General features: G+C 45.2%; 1 protein-coding gene across 2 annotated transcripts in view; it reads left to right on the forward strand.

Moving 5' to 3' along the window:
- SPATA6 (spermatogenesis associated 6) overlaps positions 1-19,936 on the forward strand; it is a 71,413-nt gene extending 51,477 nt beyond the window's left edge. For both annotated transcript variants that reach the window (XM_033916868.1, XM_033916869.1), the window contains 3 exons: positions 6,681-6,780; positions 11,347-11,435; positions 18,800-19,936. In XM_033916868.1, coding sequence (XP_033772759.1) covers positions 6,681-6,780; positions 11,347-11,435; positions 18,800-18,986 — 376 coding nt within the window. In that variant the 3' untranslated portion in view covers positions 18,987-19,936. The remainder of the gene's footprint in view (positions 1-6,680; positions 6,781-11,346; positions 11,436-18,799) is intronic.
- The last annotated feature ends 4,310 nt before the right edge of the window (positions 19,937-24,246 follow it).

Consider the following 24,246-nt stretch of genomic DNA (forward strand, 5'->3'; position numbering starts at 1 on the left):
TGGATGGACCATTCGGGTCTTTATCTGCCGTCATCTACTATGTTACTATGTTAGAAACGAAGCTTGTGGGTTCTTTTAAGAAATGAAATTTTGTGTTGCTGAAACAGGAGAATGTCAAACTCATTCCTTGAAAAGGTTTCCAGGAACAGTGTCTGCTTCTTTAAATGGCTTCGGTTTGCATTATGGATTTTGGTTTCACGAGTTCACCGTCCTTCCAAGTTAAGCGTCCCTGACTGTACAGCGTGCTGAGCTTTGGAAAAGTGACAAATTGAATCCCAGTCTGAACTGGTTCTGTTGTGAACCTTGGCGCTGATGGTTTGCTATAAGGTTATTATCATTTACCGTTTCAAACTTCACATTGCAAGAAAGAAGTTGACGCCTTGTTAATAATACTTAAAGGTTCTGATTTCTGGAGTGATTTCTCAGCTGGTGTGAGATGTGGATATTTCTAATACCACAGCACCGACTAGTGGATCATTTGAGACTGAATGCCATGCATGCCCAGTCTCAGAAATAAGCATTAAACGACGCCTGATGCTTATAAAACCATACTTAGAGTCCAAATTCATTTGATACAGTTTGTTTAGCTCATAGACCTCAGAGGTACCACCTGTATGCCACTAAACCTTTAGATCATACAGCGTTCAGGCACCCATGGTCGTCATCGGTCTCAATAAATAGAGTTTATAAATATTTTTACTTTAAATAGTTAGAGCAAAGGAAAGATACTCATCTTAGTCTACGCGGGTGGGGGTTGGCACTCCGACATAGATCTATGTTTCGCCCCAAAGGGCTTTATCAAGGAAATCCCCCTTAAATCCAGCGGCTCATGCTCCCCGCGTTCAAAAAATTCCACCGGGGAGCATGAGCCGCTGGATGTAAGGGGGATTTCCTTGAGGCCAGCAGCGTGCCTGATTTTAAGGCCAAATGGGATAGACATGTGGGATCTATTCACAGAGATAGGTAGGGAGGGTCATTAGGGTGGGCAGACTAGATGGGCCCTGGCCCTTTTCTGCCATCTATTTCTATGTTTCTATGTTTATGTCGGAGTATCTTTACTTTGCTCTAACTATTTAAAGTAAAAATATTTATAAACTCTGTTTATTGAGACCGATGACGACCATGGGTGCCTGAACGCTGTATGATCTAAAGCAGTGGTCTCAAACCCTTTGCAGGGCCGCATTTTGGATTTGTAGGTATTTGGAGGACCGCAGAAAAAGTAGTTAATGTCTTATTAAAGAAATGACAATTTTGCATGAGGTAAAACTCCTTATAGTTTATAAATCTTCCCTCCCTCCCCTGAAGGCCTGCATGTTCCCCACTTCTTTGCAGTGTCTTCCAGCTTCCCCCCTGGCCTCCCAGTCTTAGTTTCAGCTAATTAACGCAGCCTACAGAGAGGATCGCCGGTGCTGTAATGTTCCTTGCAGGCTGCCATCGGCCTCCGCAACACGTTCCCTCTGCCGCAGTACTGCCCCTCCTCTGATGTCAGGGGCAGGATTGCGACAGTGGGAACACACTGCCGAGGACACGGCAGCCTGCAAGGATTGCTGCAGCACTGGCAATCCTCTCTGCAGGCCGCGGTAATTATCTGAAGGTAAGAGTGGGAGGCCAGAGGACACTGCAAAGAGCGAGCAGCACTAGTAGAGGCTGCGGGCCGCAAAATAGTACCTGGTGGGCCGCATGTGGCCCCCGGGCCGCGAGTTTGAGACCACTGATCTAAAGGTTTAGTGGCATACAGGTGGTACCACTGAGGTCTATGAGCTAAACAAGCTGTATCAAATGAATTTGGACTCTATATATGTTCTATTACATTTATGTCAAGTAGAGTCTGGTAAATATTATTGAGCTAGTTGGTTTTATTATAAAATCATACTTGCGCAGGCACTAGGATGATGTATGGAATGACTGGCTCTTTCAGTTAGGCATGCTGTATTTGTTATGAGGGGAGTATAGACATCAGTTTCTTGGGTGTATTTTACAGTGGAGCTTTCCAAATGATAATGTCTCTATCTAGATATCTGTTATCATTTGGATTACTTCAGTGGTTGAATAAAATAAGGAAATCAAGAGGTCAAGTCAGCTTTACATTTTGATTTGCACTGGACTAAAACCTATAAATTCCATATTTATTTTAGGCATTTATATACTGCCTATCAATGTTATCTAATGGCCTCTTTTACAAAGCTGCGCCAGCGGCCCCGAAGCCCATAGAGATTTAAAGGGCTTCGGGGCTGTTGCCGCGCGGCTTTGTGAAAGAGGCCGAAAGTGGTTTACCATCAGGTACTCAAATATTTTCTCTATCCGTCTCTATCTAACGTACCTGGGGCCATGGAGGATTGAGTGACTTGCCCAGGGTCACAAGGAGCAGGGTGGGATTTGAACCCACCACCTCAGGGTGCTGAGGCTGGAGCTCTAACCCGCATTCCACTCTTTCCTTCATGTAACCGATTTAAGTAAAAGTTCTTTCTGAATATATATATGTCTGTGTTTATTTATTGGAATTTATTAACCACCTTTATGAAGAGATTCACCTAAGGGGGTGATCAGGGGTTCTTAATCCAGTCCTCAGGGCACGCCCAGCCGGTTAGGTTTATAGGATATCCGCAATGAATATGCATGAGATACATTTCAATGCACTAGCGCCATTTAATGCAGTTCTATCCCATGCATATTCATTGTGGGTATCCTGAAAACCTGACTGGATAGGTTTGTCCGGAGGTCTAGGTTGAGAAACCCTTTTCAGCCAGTGCAGGGACCTTTCTTCATTTCTATGAGTACAAACATAAGAACAGCCTTACTGGGTCAGACCAATGGTCCATCAAGCCCAGTAGCCCGTTCTCACGGTGGCCAATCCAGGTCCCTAGTACCTGGCCAAAACCCAAGGAGTAGCAACATTCCAGCATCTCAAAGAAGAACAAGATTCTGGAACCTCAAAGGGAGCAACATTCCAGAGCTGAGATTGTGATGTCATAATGCCTCATTCCACAGTGCCTCAACCAACCTCATCAGTGATGTCACAATGGCTTGATTGTCCTATACTTGGCACACGTAAGAGCATAAAAGTAGCCATACTGGGTCAGACCAATGGTCCATCAAGCCCAGTAGCCCGTTCTCACGGTGGCCAATCCAGGTCCCTAGTACCTGGCCAAAACCCAAGGAGTAGCAACATTCCGGCATCTCAAAGAAGAACAAGATTCTGGAACCTCAAAGGGAGCAACATTCCAGAGCTGAGATTGTGATGTCATAATGCCTCATTCCACAGTGCCTCAGAGCCAACCTCATCAGTGATGTCACAATGGCTTGATTGTCCTATACTTGGCACACGTAAGAGCATAAAAGTAGCCATACTGGGTCAGACCAATGGTCCATCAAGCCCAGTAGCCATTTCTCATGGTGGGCAATCTAGGTCCCTAGTACCTGGCCAAAACCCAAGGAACGGAACCCAGCTACACTATATTCCGGGAAAAAACTGAAAACCCACCTCTTCGATGTCTAATCTCTTATCCCTGTTTCTCTTCCGTTTCCTACTCTCTCCTCCTTGCCTTTCCTCTCCCTTATCCCCCCCCCTCTCTTTCCTTCCTTTTGTAAGTCGCCTTGAGCCTGAATAGGTATGCGTGACGCACAAACAGAAGATTAGATTAGATTAGAATAGCAATATGGCTCTCTTCCTTTAAAGCCTTGAAGTCAGCGACCATCTTACAAACAGTCCTCTTCCTCTACCATAGAGCCTATTGGACACCACTCAAACTCTACAAGCTAGATTCCTTGGTCTCCAATAGATGCTGGTCTTGTCTGCAGAACATTGGTACATATGATCATAGTAACATAGTAGATGACGGCAGATAAAGACCCAAATGGTCCATCCAGTCTGCCCAACCTTCTTCTTAGCTATTTCTGGGCAAGAATCCAAAGCTCTACCCGGTAGTGTGCTTGGGTTCCTACTGCCGTTAAAACCTACTCCAGCCCATCTACACCCTCCCAGCCATTGAACCCCTCCCTAGCCCATCATCCACCAAATGGCCATATACAGACACAGACCATGCAAGTCTGCCCAGTACTGGCCTTAGTTCAATTTTTAATATTATTTTCTGATTCTAGATCCTGTGTTCATCCAACGCTTCTTTGAACTCAGTCACCGTTTTACTCTTCACCACCTCTCTCGGAAGTGCATTCCAGGCATCCACCACCCTCTCCGTAAAGTAGAATTTCCTAACATTGCCTTTGAATCTACCACCCCTCAACCTCAAATTATGTCCTCTGGTTTTAACCATTTTCCTTTCTCTGGAAAAGATTATGTTCTACGTTAATACCATATGTTATTCCGATGTCCCCAGTTACAGATCTACTGGACTAATGTTTGGTCCACAATATGTAAGATTGAGGGTTAAAGATAGATGTAGAGGTAGGTTGCAGAAATGGTCAGGAACCACTTCACAGGTCACAGACCTAATGGGCCGCCACGGGAGCGTACCGCTAGGCGTGATGGACCTCTGGTCTGACCCAGTGGTGGCAACTTCTTATGTTCTTACCTATCTTACCCAATTCTTTTACATGGTGCAGGTGTCCTTAAGTCACCGTTGGACAAATATGAAGCCAGATTGTTAAAATGTCTTTTGCTGTTGGCAATCAAGTCAATTCTGTCATGTTGGAAGGATTTTTCCTCTCTTAATACAGTGTGCTTATGCTCTAAGTAAGAAAAAGTAGCTGCTGAAAAGTCTAACTCCTTGTCAACTTTTACTAAGGTGTGGTCTCCTGTATTAGATTACTGCAATTCTTAAAACTTAATATGTTTATCTGGTTTTCTTTACGTTTCCATTCAGCACAAAAATTATGTTAATGCTCATTGTTCATGATGTTTCGAGGTCAATTTTCTTGCGATGTATCTACCTGCTCATGACAATCTTTGTTTTTCTCTGCTCTCTGCAAGTCATGCTTACTGCTTATTGTTTTTGTATTTTGATGTTTTGAATAAGTTCAATAAAAAAGATTGAACTTAAAAAAAAGAATAGCAATATTCCATGCTACCAATCCAGTGCAAAGTAGCAGTGAATCTGTTGGGCAAACTTTCCCCCTTTAAAAATCTGCCAGCCACAGAGTGTCATAGAGAGCTTGTTCCAGACACAATCTGCTACGGCAGAGAACATTGGGAAAGAGTAAGCCAAAATTCCCGGAGAAGGTCCTTGTGAGCACTTCAGCCAGCTAGCCGAACCCCTGCCTCAACACTGCCGTTTCCACAAAGACGGCAGGGGGCAACTGTGCAAAGTGTTTTTACACATATGTGCTCATTACTCAAAGGAGTGTCTTTTGCAAATAGCCCATCTCTATATAATTCATTAAAGTTGTGTTTGTGACTCCGTCAGTCCCTTTTTCCAGAGAATTTATGAGGCTTCTGGTCATTGATTAATGGTGCATAGACTCACCTAATGATTTACTGCCCAGAATTGGGAGTGCGAACTGGAATACAAATGGGCAAAAAAAAAAAAAAAAAGAAAATCATATCCATGGAAGGGACAAGCATGCACTGAAGTGAAATAAAGCATACAAAAATGCACACAGAGTTCATTAAAGCAGGACAGGGCATGTATATGCAAAACATGCATGCAGTGCCCATCATGTAACATAGTAACATAGTAGATGATGGCAGATAAAGACCTGAATGGTCTATCCAGTCTACCCAACCTGATTCAATTTAAATTTTTTTCCTTCTTCTTCTTCTTAATTATTTCTGGGCAAGAATCCAAAGCTCTACCCGGTACTGTTGTTAGGTTCCAACTACTGAAGTCTCCGTCAAAGTTCACTCCAGTCCATCTACACCCTCCCAGCCATTGAAGCCCTCCCCAGCCCATCCTCCCCCAAACGGCCATATACAGACACAGACCGTGCAAGTCTGCCCAGTACTGGCCTTAGCTCTTCAATATTTAAGTTTCAAGTTTAATTAAATTTTGATATACCAACCATCGACATGCACCTGGCCGGTTTACAAAGCTAAAAATAATGTTAAAATAAATTTTAGAAGGGGGATAGGAGAAAAAAAAAAATGTGAACATTAAATAGACAAAATACCAATATGAACATGAGCCGAGGGTAAAGAGGGAGGAAAGTTAATAACTACATCATTAAAATAAATTAATTAGGGGAATAAAACACCAGGAAAAGGGATCGCTTCTTAATATACTGCTGTACTGTTGGAAAAGCAGATATTTAGATGCTATGATTTAAATAATATATATTCCAATCAATTAATGGTATAGAACATATGATTGTAAGATCTTTGTGTCCAGTTTTTACGTTCTACACCATTGATTGATTATTATTGGAATATATATTATAATTATTTAAAACATTTTGATATGTATTTTTTTTGATATGTGAATCTGTTGATGGTTATATATGTTATATCATTTTAAGATGTTTTTGTTTATATATATTTATTTAAACTCCTGAGGCAGGCCCCTTTGGGCCGAAACACGATCGTGTCGAGTCTTAATCGATAATTAAAGGCATTTGAACACCAGAGTCTCCTTTGCTGTTTGTTCTCTACTTTCAAAGTGATGGGCTTTGGGCCTTTGGGGCCCCCCTACTGCCCCGATGTTCAGCATATTTAATGCCAGTCCTCTTTACAAGTATTTTCTTTCTGGGCCATTTTGTATGACAACCATAAACTTTTCTCTTGGTTTAAGGTTTCGACCTGATCCAAATACACCAACGAAGTGGGAAGAACTCCACGAACGAGTGGAAAGGTTATTGAGAACCCACGGTTCCAGACAAAGAATACGTTTTGTAAGTTTGTTTGTTTTTTTCAGAGATTTACCGATTTTCAAATAACATAACAACAGACATCTCTCTCTGAGGGGTCCTTTTACTAAGTTACGGTAAACACTGATGCATGCTTACCGCAGGTTAAAAATCACTACTGTGGGGCACGCTCAGATGTCTTGTGGTAGTTTTGGCATCAGCGCAGGCTTTCTACACACACTATGAGGTGGAGAGTAGGTAAGCCCTGTATTAATCGCTTAGGGCCGGATTCTCTAAATGGCGCTGCGGTTCTAATCGAATGTCAATCACATGATGGCGCTGTTTAGAGAATCACAGCCACATTGAAAGTAGGCACTGGAATTGTAGGCCAGGGTTTTGCAGCCCTACATTCCAGCGCCTACTTTTCATGAGAATCGCGTCATAGAGGCGCCTACCGGCGCCTAGGTCAACTTCTGGTGTAAACCATGCCTATTTTAGACTTGGGTATCGGTAGGAGCCTCTATGGACAGAAATTTGCTGCCATTGTTTGTAGGCACCCCTCCAGTGTTTCCCTAACTCAATCCTTTTCTCCCCATCATGTGCCCTCTTTCTCCAACCCTTCCATCTAGTACCTTCTCCTCTCTGTCCACTTCCATCCAGCGTCTGTTCCCCTCTTTCTATCCTCCCATTTCCTTCCTGCATTTGCTCCCTTATCTCTCCAATCTGCACTTCCATCCAGCATAGGCTCCCCACTACCATCCAATGTCTGCCCTTTCTCTCGCCATCCACCCCTCTTCAATCAGCATCTGCCCCCTTTCTTTCCCTCCAATATCCTTCCCCCTTATGTCTCTCCCCATTCTCAGCACCACCCTTCCATAACACCCTGCCCCATTTCTTTCCCTCCACCACTCTTCCATTCCAGCAAAACTTCTCCTTTCTCTTCCTTCATGCAGCAAGGTCCTACGATGACTGTAGCTGCCGGATGCCAGTCCACCCCACTCCGACGTACTTGCTCTGGAGCGGACTCAGCAGCCGCATGCTGGAAGGTCCCGCGATGACTCGTCTGCTGGCTCTGCTCTGGCAGAAGCAGGGAGTTGTGGCAAAGTCTTGCAATGACTGCATCTGCTGGTTCCACCCCCTCCGACGGAACTTATTTCTTTCGGAGCAGAGCCGGCAGGCTAGTCATTGCGGAACCAACCTGCAGCTCAGCGCGGCTGCCGACTCTGCTGCAGAGAAAGTAAGTCAGAGGTAACGTGACCATTTACTTTTTTCATCAAAAGGGGACATCTATTAATTGACTGTGTATCCTTTCTTTCATTTCTTTCTTTCTGCACTGAAGCCCAACAATTGTCCCTTTCTATTCCCTCCCTCCTTCCTTCCCATGTCCTTAGTGCCCCCAGTGCCTCCTTCCCGTGTCCATGGTGCCCCCAGTGCGTCCTTCCCGTGTCCATGGTGCCCCCAGTGCCTCCTTCCTGTGTCCTTGGTGTCCCTAGTGCCTCCTTTCCATGCCCATGGTGCCCCAGTGCCTCCTTCCCATGCCCATGGTGCACCCAGTGCCTCCTTCCTGTGTCCTTGGTGCCCCCAGTGCCTCCTTCCCATGTCCATGGTGCCCCCAGTGCCTCCTTCCTGTGTCCTTGGTGCCCCCAGTGCCTCCTTCCCGTGTCTATGGTGCCCCAGTGCCTCCTTCCCGTGCCTATGGTGCCCCCAGTGCCTCCTTCCTGTGTCCTTGGTGCCCCCAGTGCCTCCTTCCCGTGTCCATGGTGCCCCAATGCCTCCTTCCGTGTCCATGGTGCCCCCAGTGCCTCCTTCCCGTGTCCATAGTGCCCCCAGTGCCTCCTTCCTGTGTTCTTGGTGCCCCCATTGCCTCTTTACCGTGTCCATGGTGCCCCAAGTGCCTCCTTCCTGTGTCCATGGTGCCCCAGTGCCTCCTTCCTGTGTCCATGGTGCCCCCAGTGTCTCCTTCCCATGTCCTTAGTGCCCCCCAATGCCTCCTTCCTGTGTCCATGGTGCCCCCAGTGCCTCCTTCCCATGTCCATGGTGCCCCAGTGCCTCCTTCCCGTGTCCTTAGTGCCCCCAATGCCTCCTTCCTGTGTCCATGGTGCCCCCAGTGCCTCCTTCCCGTGTCCATGGTGCCCCCAGTGCCTCCTTCCCGTGTCCATGGTGCCCCCAGTGCCTCCTTCCTGTGTCCTTGGTGTCCCTAGTGCCTCCTTCCAATGTCCATGGTGCCCCAGTGCCTCCTTCCCGTGCCCATGGTGCCCTCAGTGCCTCCTTCCTGTGTCCATGGTACCCCCAGTGCCTCCTTCCCGTGTCCTTAGTGCCCCCTTCCTGTGTCCATGGTGCCCCCAGTGCCTCCTTCCTGTGTCCATGGTGCCCCTAGTGCCTCCTTCCCATGTCGTTAGTGTCCCCAGTGCCTCCTTATGTCCCCCCCCCACTGCCTTCCAGATTTTGTCCACCCCCAAAGCCAGCCTGCGTATCTGCCTACCTATCTCCCTCCCTCCCTGCTGCGCCAAAGCCATCCAGCTTGCCTGCCTACATCCTGCCCTCCCTGCCATGGAAAAAAGAAAAAAAAAGCACCTCTCCCCTTCCTTTTCCTCGGTCTGCGCCTGCAATCTTACCTCCCCCCGCCGACAAGAAGTCTTTCCGATGTCGGAAAGTCTTCTTGTCGGCAGGGGGAGGTAAGATTGCAGCGGCGCGGGCCAGGGGGTAGGAAGAGCAGGAGGATCCGGACCTGGCCGGCTGTGCACCCCCCCCAAGCCGTGCACCCGGGGCAGACCTCCCCCCCGCCCCCTCCCCCTTGGTACGTCACTGCTAACAGGCTCAATTCCTGAGCATCTAATGGAATCTTTTAGTCCTGGTATTTTGTCATTTTGATGTTTCTTCGTTGGTAAGCTCTAATGTGTTTAGGCTTATTTTTTTATTTTTTTAATGTAAAGCCGCTTTGATACTTGAAAAAGCGGGATAACAAATTTTTAATAAACTCGGATTTGAATACTGCCAGGGATGGAGCTTGGTGTACTGGCTCGGTTTTCTTTTTCATAGTTTACCCGGCATCTCTTCTTTATTTGAAACAACTCTCCTGCCTTTTCCTAGCTCTCTTCATCGGGTCAACACTGTGTACATTAAGGCTGCTTGCCTTTTCATTAGCCACCTAATTAGCCAAGACAGCTTTATTATGTGCTTGGAAAAATGTGTTGCATAGCACATTGTCCCAGTCAAACATGCACATAAAAATTTTCCAAGTTTCAGGCTAAAACTTTCTTTTAGTGAGTGCTTTGTTACAGAGGCCCTCAAGTGTATTTCTGTGGTCTGTCTCATCCATCATAATGTGAACCTTGTCACCGCTTCACTATCCTTCCCTCCCATTCTCCCAGGAGCGGTTTCTTTCGTTCTTTCTTTCTTTTTCAGAATTGTATACAGTCCTCTTCCTTTACTTAAAGAGTTTCACACTGGTCATGTAAATTAGTCATACTGCACCCCAAAATCCAACAGCTTCAAAGGATTCAGTCTCCTACTGTCTGTTTTAAGAAGGAATGCTTAGGTCCACTTTTTGCGACGTTTTATTGCAGTTGGTGTATCTTGACGTCGCTAACATTTTGCTGCTACTCTACATTTTTTGTGACTTTTTTTTGTTATCCTTTTTTACCATGGACCCCTGACGAAGGTTTGTCCGAAACACGAACCGTGTCGGGTCCCTTGATTGGTAAAAGGGTTTGCATATAATTATTTTGTCACAATAAATTTTGCCTACGTCTTGTACAAATCTGCAGTTTTGTTTTGTTTGCTCTAGGCCCACTAGAGGCACAAAACAGTCTATTGGATCCACTGAGTGAAACACGACGGGTTCTTGTCAACATATCAGTCAGGGAAATGTCATTACATCTCCTACACATGAGCTATCTGAGCTGAAATTCAGTAGGGAGTCGGGAAATAGTCTGTAATATTGTAGGGTAGAGTTATAGCAAAGAGAAAAAAAAAGTCTGTACCATGGTTCACTGATGTAATTAACCCAGGAAAAATCATTTACGGAACCATTTCTGGTAAAATCATTTACCCAGGAACCATGTACGGATCACTGGAAAAATCATTGGTGAAAAGCAAGAACCATTTACGGATAAACATGCAAGATTATGCATTTAGGTTGCAAAATCTTAGGGGAGAGGTATAGTATAGGGAGCGAAGTCCCTCTGTACATAACAAAAGAATGGGACATGGGGGTGATTACTCGAAGTTGGCCAAACAAGTGGAAAAGCAGTGGCATAGTAAGGAGTGGGGGCGGAGGGCGGACTGCCCCGGGCGCCATCTTCACAGGGGTACTGGTGCTATTACCTCTCCTCTGCGCCCTCTCCCGCGCACCTCTTGAAATGTTTTACGGCACGAGCGGCATTTTTCACCTGCTTTGGCTCCCTTTTGACATCACTTCCTGGTCAAGTATGACTTAAGTGTGCAGGAACCTCTCCGGACCACTTAAGTCATTTAGAAAAATGACCCCATTGTATTCTGCAGAGGCATCTTACGTATCTCAGGGAAGCTGCTAATGCTGCAGGCTCCCCTCTTGAACATTGGTATTGGATGGGAAAACGGATTAATGGGAAATTCTCCATTTTTTTTTAGGATGAGAATATCTCCTGGAAAGAAGACGTGGGGGAGAAAAATTTGGCACCGCATGAAAACTCTGTAGGTGACAGTGAACTGCATTACAGGTAATCTAATAAAGAGAGGTCTCCTGCGAACGATGAGTCCAAAAAGCATTGAAAATCCAATCTCATATTAGTCTTCCATATCCTGCTATTCCTAGCACACAGCATGGGGGAAGGGTAAAACGAGGATCTAAAACCGCACGTCCTTAAAAATCTGAGCTCCGTGTCCATGCCACTTGTAGTTTCTGTCTCTGACAGACCTCTATGACATTTTAGCGCTGACGGATCCGTCTCAGCATGCGCTAAAATCTCATAGAGGTCTGTCAGAACCAGAGACTAGTGCTGGAGCGGCAGAGCAGAAGCCTTCTTCTGTATAGGCTTTCGGAAAGACAAAGAGAGCGGGCACATAGGTTTGGGACGTGCGTTATGGAAAAGAAGTCTCCAACCATTGCTGGGTGCTGCCGGGGTTCAGTCTGAGGATCGTAGGCCTGAGGCAGAGCCTTGGCTGCTTTCCTTCCTCTGAATCGCTCGATGTACCCCTCTGCTCTGCCTTTCTTGGAGAAGGGGTAAAACGCGGGCCTCAAGACCTCAATGAGATTTTAGTGCTGACGGATCCTAATACTTTTCCCTCCCTATGCTGAGACGGATCTGTCAGCGCTAAAATCTCATAGAGGTCTGTCAGAGCCAGAGACTAGTGCTGGAGCGGCAGAGCAGAAGCCTTCTTCTGTATAGGTTTTTGGAAAGACAAAGAGAGCGGGGACATAGGTTTGGGACGTGCGTTATGGAAAAGAAGTCTCCAAACGTTGCCGGGTGCTGCCGGGGTTCAGTCTGAGGGTCGTAGGCATGAGGTAGATCCTCGGCTGCTTTCCTTCCTCTGAATCGCTCGATGTACCCCTCTGCTCTGCCTTTCTTGGAGAAGGGGTAAAACGCGGGCCTCAAGATCTCGATGAGATTTTAGCGCTGATGGATCCTAATAATTTGCCCTCCCTATGCTGAGACGGATCCATCAGCGCTAAAATGTCATCGAGGTCTGTCAAGAGACAGAAACTACAAGTGGCACGGACACGGACCTCAGATTTTTAAAGACGTGCGGTTTTAGATCCACGAGGTCCGTGAGGTCCGCGTTTTACCCCTTCCTCCACAGCATGCCATTTAAAACCCTCTGTAGGTAATAAGGTGTACAGACAGCTTGCACTAGGAACTATGCTTTCTCCTTCCTTGGAAACATGTCAGTCTCCTGCTGAGCCTTTCAGTGCGTCATTGATCCCTTAGCTGTTCTCTGATAGCTGCAGGGGAATCAGAGGTTAAGCAGGGAACACAGGGAAAAATCATAATACTTCCATGTTTTTCCCTGTCAGTCCTGGTGGGCTCACAATCTATCTAATGTACCTGGGGCAATAGGGGAGATTAAGGGATCCTTTTACAAAGCCGTGCTAGCCGCTACCACCTCCCTCTTGAGCAGGAGGTAGTTTTTCGGCCAGCGCGGGGGTTAGCGCGTGATGAATTTCCTAGGTTCAAGCTACATGGAGTACACTTGGGAAAAGGAGGCCTGAAGATTGCAAACCAAAATCGGCATGCTCGTCCGATCTCCTCCCTGCTCTCTCTCTCCATCTCTTTTGCTGAGGGAGGGGAGGGTGAAGAGGAAACAGAACGACAGTAGGGAGGGCTCTTGAGCGGGCAGACTTGTTGGGCCGTCAACCCTTTTCTGCCGTCATATTCTATGTTTCTATGTTTACTCACACTGTGGATAGTTTTCCCCATAAAGGACACACCCCACCTGCCCAAATCCTAGCCAACTTTAAAAAAAAAAAAAATCACAGACCTAAGAGCAACTCTACCCACACCCACAACAAATACACTTCACTATCTCGAACCCCATGACCAAGACTCCAGAGCAGACATGATCTGGGACCACTTCGAGTTCCCAAGCTGGAATCAGTTTCTAAATTTATTCAATAAATACACCAAATCAAACTGTCTTCTTGACGCATGTCCCCCCCAAAATCATGACAGTTGCCCCACCAGACTTCAAGAAAGAACTATTTACATGGCTAACAATTGCCCTTACAAACGGAACATTAAACAAGGAAATGGGACACATACTGATCACTCCTATCCCCAAAGACCAGAAAATCTCCACAGCACTGACATCCAGTTACAGACCCATAGCAAGCATTCCCATTTACACAAAGTTACAGGAAGGATTGGTCAACCTACAACTAGTAAACTACCTAGACAAATTTAACATCCTTAGTGAACACCAATCAGGATTCAGGAAAGGATACAACACAGAAACTGTCATAGCCTCCATTCTAAACCACCTTTATGATCTTTTTAGCAAAGGCAAAAGTGCACTGATCCTACAACTAGACCTCAGCAGTGCGTTCGACCTGGTAGACCATGAAATTATGCTACTGTACCTTGATGCAATGGAAATCTCGGGAAAGGTAAAGAAATGGTTCCAAGAATTCCTAACAAACAGATCCTACTGAGTAACCAGCCAACCATGGGTTGGACATTACTCCAACCCATGGAATAACCCATTGGGCATGCCCCAAGGCCCCCCTCTATCGCCCACACTGCTCAACATCTAAATCGCATCCTTGGGTCAACTTCTACAAAAACTAAACTTAAAGCACTACATATACGCAGATGACATATCCATTTTAATCCCCTTAAATGACATCACAAATGAAATTATAGACAACCTCTCAAACACAATGACAGAAATCGAAAAATGGACCACCAACTTCAAACTGAAACTAAACACAGAGAAAACAAAAGTCTTTTGGGCAAGCCTCAATGACAAAATTACGAGAACATCGTTAAAAATAAACAACCACGAATATCCAATACCATAAAAATACTGGTGAAAAAATGTTTTCACACACTGTGGAAGCTAAGAACTATTAAAAAATACTTCGACACAACATCCTTCAGGTTGCTGGTGCAATTGCTGATCCTATTCCTCCTTGACTACTCTAACATCGTCTACCTGGGCATACCACAAAAAAAAGTAAAAAAAATCAAGATTAATACAAAACACCGCTGTTCGCTTAATCTTCGGACTTAGAAAAAAAGACCACATTAGCCCCTACTATAAAAAACTGCACTGGCTACCAATGGAAGCACGAATACTATTCAAATTTGCATGTATCTGCTTCAAACAAGTCTGGGGCCTAGCACCTTCCTACCTGCAAACATACTTCATTCTGCACAACCCCACACGAACAACCAGAAACAAAAACATCTTCGCATACCCAAAAATCACAGGCTGCAGATACAAATCCTTCCTGGATAGAACCTTCATATTCCAAGCGAATAGACAGCAAGTCTGGCTGAGAAACTACATAAATGAACCCAAACTGACGTACAACGCATTCCGAAAATCAATTAAAACCGCCCTATTCGACAAATTCATTGACTAAACTGACGACCCTCTCTCACTACGATATTCCCCGTTGTAAACACGAATTCAATCTCAGGTAACTCCAATTTTCATGTATTCCTTACCCCTGGAACCCCAGTTAGCATATAACTTTGCTATCTTGCTTCCTGTTATTCGCTGACTGTCCAGCCTTCTTTCAATGTGAACCGCCTAGAAGTCGCTTGACTATGGCGGTATAGAAAAATAAAGTTATTGTTATTATTCTCTGTAGATAAATTCCTGTTTACAGAAACCCTCTGATAATTATGCCCTTAAAGAGTAATTTTGAAGGCTGCTTCTGTTTTGAAAATTCCCTCTCTTTCACTCAGGCAAAACTGTACACTTTCTTTTTGCTATATTAGTAAGTTAGCAGATGAAATACTTACCGATGTTCGTTGAGTCTGATTTATAATGGACTCGTTTTTAGTTTTCTATTGCTGAAATCATTGTATCTTTATCTAAGTTCCCATTGCACTATTTTTTTAATTTGAAGGGCAGCAAGTGAACCTGTGAATTCTCTATCTGCAGATTTTGAAATCTCATAGAGATCATCTATATATTTGTTCACCGACGATATCCGACTCTACCGCCCCCCTGGGTCTAAATAAAAAAAAAACCCAGTGCTGTTTATCTGAAATAAAGGATTGGATGACCGTAAGCCCGCTGCAGCTAAACGCATCAAAAACAGAACGCCTCTGGGCGCACAAAGAAAACCACACCTACCCTTTATGGGGGGGAAATAGCACCCTCGCAGCCGAAGATAGCGTCCGCAGCCTAGGGGTACTGCTTGACTCAAGTCTATCACTCACAGACCACGTCGGCCCTCCTTTTCCTACCTACGCCAGCTATGAAATATCCGTGCATACTTAGGGCCAGAGTTTTCCCAGCTGCTGTACGCTTTCACGCTGTCCCGCGTGGACTACTGGAATGCATTATTAGTAGGTTGATCTGCCAAAAACCTATCCCGCCTCCAATGTGTGCAGAACGCTGCAGTCTGCCTATTAAAAAACTCGATTAAACTGGTTGTAGGAAACAGATTTTTAAGGGTCTATATTCATCAATAATACACAAATATAGCTCTTAGACCTGTATCACTCTTCTAAACTCAGTGCATCATATCCACACAGTTCTATGTGAAATTCTCTCATTCGTTTGTCTTGCTCCACTTTCTTTCATTTAAACAACCAAAGCCATCAGAAGCGGCACTTTATGTGTCTCAGACCCAGACTGTTAAGGAATATAGTTAGCCGCTAACACTTCCTCATAGGCTAAGGTAGTTTTTTTTTTTTTTAAGCAAAGCTTATATCTTCTTACCAATAGTACACTTCCCCCTCCGAATCCGCGGTTTCAGCATCCGCGTATTCGGTTCTTCGCGGTTTTAAACCCATTTTAATTGTTCGGGCTATTTTAAGCCCTGTAAGCCCCCCCCCCTTAAGCCTTACCTGGTGGTCTAGCGGGTTTTCGGGGCAGGAGCGATCTTCCCACGCTCCTGCCCTGTTCAGATCGCTCACAGGAAATGGCTCGAGAGACTACGGGAGCTCAAGGCAGCCATTTCCTGTGACCGATCAGCACGGGGCAGGAGCGTGGGAAGATCGCTCCTACCCCGAAAACCCGCTATACCACCAGGTAAGGCTTAAGGGGGGGGGGGGGGCTTACAGGGCTTAGAATAGCCGGGGGAAAGCGGGTGTTAGGGGCAGAACCAGCCCAAATATTATTTATGGTTTTTTAATATTCACGGGCTTGCTCTGCCCCTAACCCTCGTGTATACGGAGGGAGAAGTGTAGTATAGTTAATCTTTTAAATCCTTAAATAAATTGAATTAGCAGTACAAACGTGAGGAAGTTCTTCTTCACCCAGAGAGTGGTAGACAACTGGAATGCTCTTCCGGAGTCTGTTATTGGGGAAAACACCATCCAGGGATTCAAGACAAAGTTGGACAAGTTCCTGCTAAACTGGACCGTACGCAGGTGAGGCTGGACTCATTTAGAGCACTGGTCTTTGACCTGGGGGCCTCTGCGCGAGCGGACTTCTGGGCACAATGGACCACTGGTCTGACCTAGCAGCGGCAATTCTTATATTCTTTTGTTATCTTATCGATCTGGTGAAACATACTGTCTGATTTTACACCTGATTGGTTGTGACTATCCTTTAGAACAGTTCATAAAAATATTGGGAGTGACTTTAGATCGATACCTTACCTTAGAGCAGTGATTCCCAACCCTGTCCTGGAGGAACACCAGGCCAATCGGGTTTTCAGGCTAGCCCTAATGAATATGCATGAGAGAGATTTGCATATGATGGAAGTGATAGGCATGCAAATTTGCTTCATGCATATTCATTAGGGCTAGCCTGAAAACCCGATTGGCCTGGTGTTCCCCCAGGACAGGGTTGGGAACCACTGCCTTAGAACAACAGATTTGTTACTCAGGAAATGTTTCTCAGTTCTTTGGAAACTCCGAACCATTAAGAAATATTTCGATTCAGCTTCCTTTCGTTTGTTAGTTCGGTCATCGATACCGAGTATCCTTGATTATTGTAATATAATCTACCTGGGCGCCTATGAGAAAATCTTCAAAAAACTAAGAGTTGTTCAAAACACTGACGTCCGACTGATTTTCGGTCTGAAAAAATGGGAGCATGTTACTCCTTATTACCAAAAATTACACTGGCTACTGATTGAGGCTAGAGTTTTATTCAAATTCGCATGCATTTGCTGCAAATCAATCTTCGGTATGTCCCCAGGTTACCTTGTCCCCCATTTCTCTTTAAATCACTCCAATAAGCCCACATGTAGAGTCCAGTTATTCACATATCCTACTGCCAAATCGTGTCGTTTGAAGAGATTTCTCGATAGAACCCTCTTTCCAGGCAGCCAAAATGAACGCCTGGTTTGGCAAAATCATGCCAGGAGCCTCATCCTATTATTATATATATATTTTTTTTTAGAAAACTATTAAAGACACAATTATTTGACAAATTTGTAACCCAAGCTTCCTAATTGCTTTTTAAATATAACATGTATTGTGTACATTCTAGAAATTCGCTGGATGTTCAGCCTTATCTGCTGTGAACCGCCTAGAACTATTTGTGGTCTAGTGGTATATAAGAATAAATTATTATTATTATTATTATTAAGATCCACTGCCGACAGGCATGTTTCATTTGCATGTAATGCAAACTGCTTCAGGGCATGGTATTTATTAGTATTCTAGATTTAACATGGCGGGCCTTAGCGTTGACCGCAAAATCTCTCTGGCCCGCCATGTTAAATCGTAACTAAGCGAGAGTTTTGTTGGAAGACCAAGTTGCAACCCTGCTTCTCCCTCTTTGCTAAATTTTGAGCCCTCAATGTTTTAGAAGAGGTCATTTATGCCCATATGTGGCCACATACACACAAAAGTGACTTTATAATATTACCTCCAATATGTATATTCAGCACTGCCGTTTATACTGTATATATAGTGGCCAGGGCAGGATTAACTCTTTGTTGGGCCCTGGGCAAACAGGTATGTTGTAATTTAAATATATTTACATTGTAATTTAAATATATTTTAAAGCTCCCACAAATGGATCCTTGCATGATTCTGACTAGAGGAAAACTAGCAGAGGAAGAAACAGCAGATAAGAGGCCTTGCTCGCTGGCTCCCCCTGCTGATTAGAAGGAGTGAGGAAGAATAGACAGACCTCTGTGGTGAACAATGGCTCTGCACCCTCCCGATTCTCTTCTCTGTAGCAGCAGCTAACATACCAGGGCAAAACTCTGCCTTGACTTACACATTTGAGAGGGCCCCTCCTAAATATTGGGGCCCTAGGCCCAGGCCTAGTTTGCCTATGCTTTAATCCTGCCCTGATAGTGGCACTGAATATCCGTATTCATTTAAACACCAGCACCCACCGTTCAATTAATAGGATTGTTGTGCCGTCTCAGTAACAGGTCCACAATCGTATTTTTTTTAAATTGAAAAGAGGCCCTGTGTGACTTCTGTGCTTTGTTTACCAGGTCACCATCCCATCGTCTTTCTCCTTCTGTGCACTTGGATAACGGTGAATATTGGTCCAATCGGACTGCTTTGTACAAAGGGAAGAGCCATAGAGCTGTCTTTGAAGAAAGCTTGGAGAAAATTTATAGAAACATGTACAAAACTGCAGTGTCTGACCGCACTGTAAGAAGAAGATCCCATCGCTGACACCTGGAACGCACATATCCATATTCTAACCATGAAAAATCCGTGTGTGTGTGTACACGTGCATTCATATGTATACAGTACATGTAAACATTTACTGGGGAGCTGTGTATAGGTCACCCTAAGTTAGGTGCTAGGATAAAGTGTGCTAAGTGCAAATTTTATAAAGACAATTTCCTGCCGAACAGCCTTTATAGAATTAATCTAGCACCTTTTGCATGTAACTTTCGGCATTTATGCCTGCCAAAGGCCGGTGTAAATGCTCGTGCCCAACTAATGGAAGTAGCTGCCCTAAAGCAGATATTCTATAACACCGCGCCCCTGACCCACCCATGCCTCCCATGGCCCTGCCCCCTTTGAAGTTATGTTCTATGAAATTTCAGTGGTTCTTAAACCTATCCCGGGTGGGATTGCCAGACGTCTGGGTTTTGAAAAGCCTCCTCAAATCGCATCGGGAAAGGAGGAAATCTGCTCATGCACGGCCCTCCTCCCCATCTGACAAGAGCAGGCAGCAGGGGGCAGGACTTGGGGTGGAATTAGGGTGTTACCTGAGGGCAGGTCTAGGGGGTCTGGATTTTCCGATCAGAAAATCTGGCAATCCTAGTCCCGGGGGACCCCCCAGCCATTCGGGTTTTCAAGGTATCCCTACAGAATATGCATGAGGCAGATTTGCATGCCTGTCATATTCGTTAGGATATCTTGAAAACCCGACTGGCTGGGGGTTTAAGAACCACTGCAATAGGGCAGAGGACAAATCATTCATAACTCCCAATGGCTACAAATTAAGCGCTCGTTAATGCTAATAATTGATTATCGCCCATTTAGATCCGCATGCAAGCATGTATCCTTAACTTTGGGCAATCTATACAGAATCACCCTCACCCCCACCCTTTAATGGTAGAATACTGTAAGATTACTTTTAATTGGAATTATAAAACCATTTTTTAAAACAGGCTGTTAGAGGTGTGACAGAAATGATTTTGTAAGACCACCTTATTGATGCTTCATGAGACGGGTTATGAGGTCTGACAAACTGGCTGAGCTAGACCTGATTTCCACTAAGGATATACATTTGTTTGAAATCACACGGGGAAATTTTTTTTCAAGCTGCTTTTAACCCAAAGGGACAGGGGGGACAACCCTCCCCCCCCAGAAAATTTATTTTTTATGTGTCATCAGTCATGCACACACTACTACACAATAATACACACTATGAACAGATGCATTATTGAGCAAGTGAGCTTCCTAATTGAGTAATATGGTGCAACATTTAAGTAATAGTGCACCCTATTCCACAATAGTATACACATAAGAATAGCCTTACTGAGCCAAACCAATGGTCCATCAGGCCCTGTAGCCTGTTCTCACGGTGGCAAATTCAGGTCATTAGTACCTGGCAAAAACCCAAAGAGTAGCAACATTTCGGAATCCCAGAGAGTAACAAGATTCTAGAACCCCAAAGAGTAGCAACATTCCGGAATCCCAGAGAGTAACAAGATTATGGAATCCCAGAGAGTAACAACATTCCGGAATCCTACAGAGTAACAAGATTCCGGAATCCCAGAGAGTAACAAGATTCTGGAATCCCAGAGAGTAACAACACTCTGGAATCCTACAGAGTAACAAGATTCCGGAATCCCAGAGAGTAACAACATTCTGGAACCCCAAAGAGTAGCAACATTCCAGAATCCCAGAGAGTAACAACATTCCGGAATCCCAGAGAGTAACAAGATTCCGGAATCCCATAGAGTAACAACATTCTAGAACACCAAAGAATAGCAACATTCCAGAATCCCAGAGAGTAACAAGATTCTAGAACCCCAAAGAGTAGCAACATTCCAGAATCCCAGAGTAACAAGATTCCGGAATCCCAGAGAGTAACAAGATTCCGGAATCCCAGAGAGTAGCAACATTCCAGAATCCCAAAGAGTAGCAACATTCCATGCTACTGATCCAGGGCAAGCAGTGGCTTCCCCCATGTCTTTCTTAGTAACAGATAATGGACTATAGAACATAGGACATGGACTATAGAACATTATTGGAAGATATTATTTTCTAATTATAGGATGTTTCCACATTGAGTAGCAAATTCTATCTCAATCAGAGCAAGCAGCTCTCCTATTAGCGGGTCCCAGAAATAGTATTTTAACATTTGAAAACTAAGTTTTGCTACAACAGAAAGCCAGGTGCTCAAAATGCAGCTTCCAAGGAGACGCCGATTACACCGACATTATTTCCCTGCAATGTGAAATGTGGCCTTATTTCATCTCAGCAGACAGAAGCATCAGCAGGGCTGTTTGTATTATTTGCACTTGTTCAGCCTGAAGCAAACACAGCACTTGGCGCTGTCCTACGAGTTCTGTTTCATCCATCTGTGCAAAGCTTTTCTCTCATATTAATTCCATCCCATCTTTCCCTGGATCTGGGAAGCTGTTACCTGGATTCTCCCTGTTTCGGAGACAATTTGCAGCGTTCAAGCACCTGCCCTCAACGGTGAAGGGACAAAAGTGCGCCGGACAAAAGCACGTCATTTCGGCCCAGAAAATAAATTACATTACATTACAATTGGGCGCAAGACTCCAGCATGCCGCTGTAAAAGTTAATTTTAAAGAGCTCTGATGGGGGGTGTGGGGGGCTGTTCGTGCTGCCATTGGGGTGCAACCCCCCACATTATACAGAAAACTTAACTTTTTCCTAAAAAATCAGGAAAAATGTTTCCTCTATAATGGGGGTTCCAGCCACCTCCCCCCCATGGCAGCGCGAACACTATTAAGTAAACTGGGGGGGTTCCCCCCTCACACACCCCTGTCGGAGCTCTTTAAAATTAACTTTTCCGGCGGTGCACTGGAGTCTTGCGCTCAATTGTCTGGGCTCAAATGTCGGCGCACGCGAATGACTGCGAACCGCCCTCAACAGCTGGACAGCGCTTAAGTCCTTCCAAGGAGGGTAATGCTTCTGCAGCATCGAGCGTCCTGATTAGGGTTACCAGACCGTCCAGATGTCACCGATCATGTCCTCCTTTTCGAGGACATGTCCGGGGGGGGGGGTCCGGACGGCTTTCTAACCTGGAAGGAGTTTGTCAAGGGGTTTCGGCTCGGGGCTGTGTCTGGGAGGGCCTCCGAGCGTGAATGGATGCGACGTGATGATGTTACACGCATGCACACCATCTTGTGACATCATTGCATCACATCCAAGCATGCTCGGAGGACCTCCCAGACACAGCCATGAGCTTAAGAGGAGGTGTGTTGCTGGGGGCGGGGCCACATATCCAGGTTTTTACTTTGTGAAATCCAGTGACTAGGGTTACCTGATTTTACGTCAATAAAATCTGGACCTCTAGACCCGCTCCCAGGCCTTCCCAGTTCCACCCATCCCTGCATAGTTACACCCCCGGCTCCGCCCTAGCCCCGCCCCAAGCCCCACCCCCGCTTCCTGTTTGTCAGGCGGGAAGGCATCCGCACGTGCGCAGATGCCCCCTCCTGACGTGATTCCTTTTCAAAAGAGGACATGTCCGGGGAAATCCAGAAGTCTGGTAACCCTACCAGTAACCCTAGTAATAAGACTTGATATACCATCTTTCTGTGGTGCAATCAAAGCGGTTTACATGTATTACATGCAGGCATGATTCTCTGTCTCTACTGGGCTCAAAATCTATGTGTACCAGAGGCAATGGAGGGTAAGATGACTTGAACCCGGTTGCCCAGATTCTCCACCCACTGCATTAACCACTAGGCATTAATCCCGATAAGGTTTGGAAAATACACAGGGCGGGCTTAGTCATCAGGCGAACTAGGCAGTGACCTAGAACAGTAGCTTTTGCAGGGCAGCAAGAAGCAGCTACAATCAAGGCAAAGCGATAGGTCTCGACAGTCATAGAAGTGAAAAGAACTATCAGCACCTACTTTAACCTCTAGAGAGGACGACAATTTTCAAATGGTTCATTTATTTGGTTAAATGCCCTTATCATAAGTACCAAACAAGTATGAGGTTCATTTTCTGCAGGATTCTTCTGGGAAGATGGGATGTTGGGATACTCTGGATTGTTGAGTTTAATTATCCAAATCTCAGGAGGGGGAGAGAAGCTAAGGACTTGGCAAGGGCACTTAATATCCTTGTATCAGATCTGAAAGTAACGGGACTTCCTTCTTGATAGCGCTTTGACCCTATTTACATGGGTTTAGAGTCAAATAACTTGTTTCGCGAAGGGTCTCAAAATTGACGTGCGATGAGCTGCTGGCGACAGCGATCGGCACAGGGGCAGAATACGCCTTTGAAAGAGGCTTAAATGTGCGCATGGGCCGGGAAAAGCAACGGCGCCATCATCTTCAGGTTTCACCACATATCTTCTCATTAGGACAACATGGAAAGCGCGAGGATTAGAATCACCGCCCATAATGCCGTCATTGTAGCACAAAACACACACGGCTCACCAACGGTTATAATTCGTGCACCACTGAATTTTGTTTATGGCAACAGCTGTCACGACAGATATATGAGCAACTTGATCCTGGGTTAAATCCCACTCTAGTTCAAATATATACAGTGGTACCTTGGAATCCAAACTTAACCTTTTCCTATCGTGTGTTCCGGATGACGGGACATTCCAAAAATGACATAGACAGTGGATAAACCGTCTGTATGGACTAATAAAGAGCCAGGAACACAAAATATTTGAATTTACAGACTTATGACTTATTTACGTGTATGTTTACAGTAGCCGTAAATGATAACGGTGAATAATACAAAACTTTGCTAAAATAATTACGATTGGAACCAGCGAAACGTAAAATTTATTACGATAGGAAAAGGTTAATCCGTTCCAGAACCCCGTTCGATTTCCAAAATGTTCGAGTTCCAAGACAATTTTTCCCATTGAAAAGAACGGAAACTGGATTAATCCGTTCCTTGGGCCCACAAACTCTGCAAGATTGGGCCTCCCCGGCAGAAACAGCAGCAGAGGCAGCAAGATTGGGATCCCCAGCGGCAAGACAGCACGATCGGCAACGGCAGCTGCAAGTGGTGTTCAGCCCAAAGCTTCCCTCCCAAGTGGAAACAGGAAGCTGCGTCAGAGGGGAAGCTTTGGGCTGAGCACTGCTTGCAGTTCGGATTCCGGGGCAAAAATGAAGAAAAAAAAAAAAAAGTTTGGATTGCAAATCGTTCGGGTTCTGGGGCGTTCGGATTCCGAGGTACCACTGTATTTTCAAAAAGTTCATAAGCCAGTGAAATTTGAATTTCCGATATATCCTGCACTGCATTCCACATA

This window comes from Geotrypetes seraphini, chromosome 12 (genome assembly GCF_902459505.1).
Source record: "Geotrypetes seraphini chromosome 12, aGeoSer1.1, whole genome shotgun sequence".
Taxonomy (NCBI): Eukaryota; Metazoa; Chordata; class Amphibia; order Gymnophiona; family Dermophiidae; genus Geotrypetes; species Geotrypetes seraphini.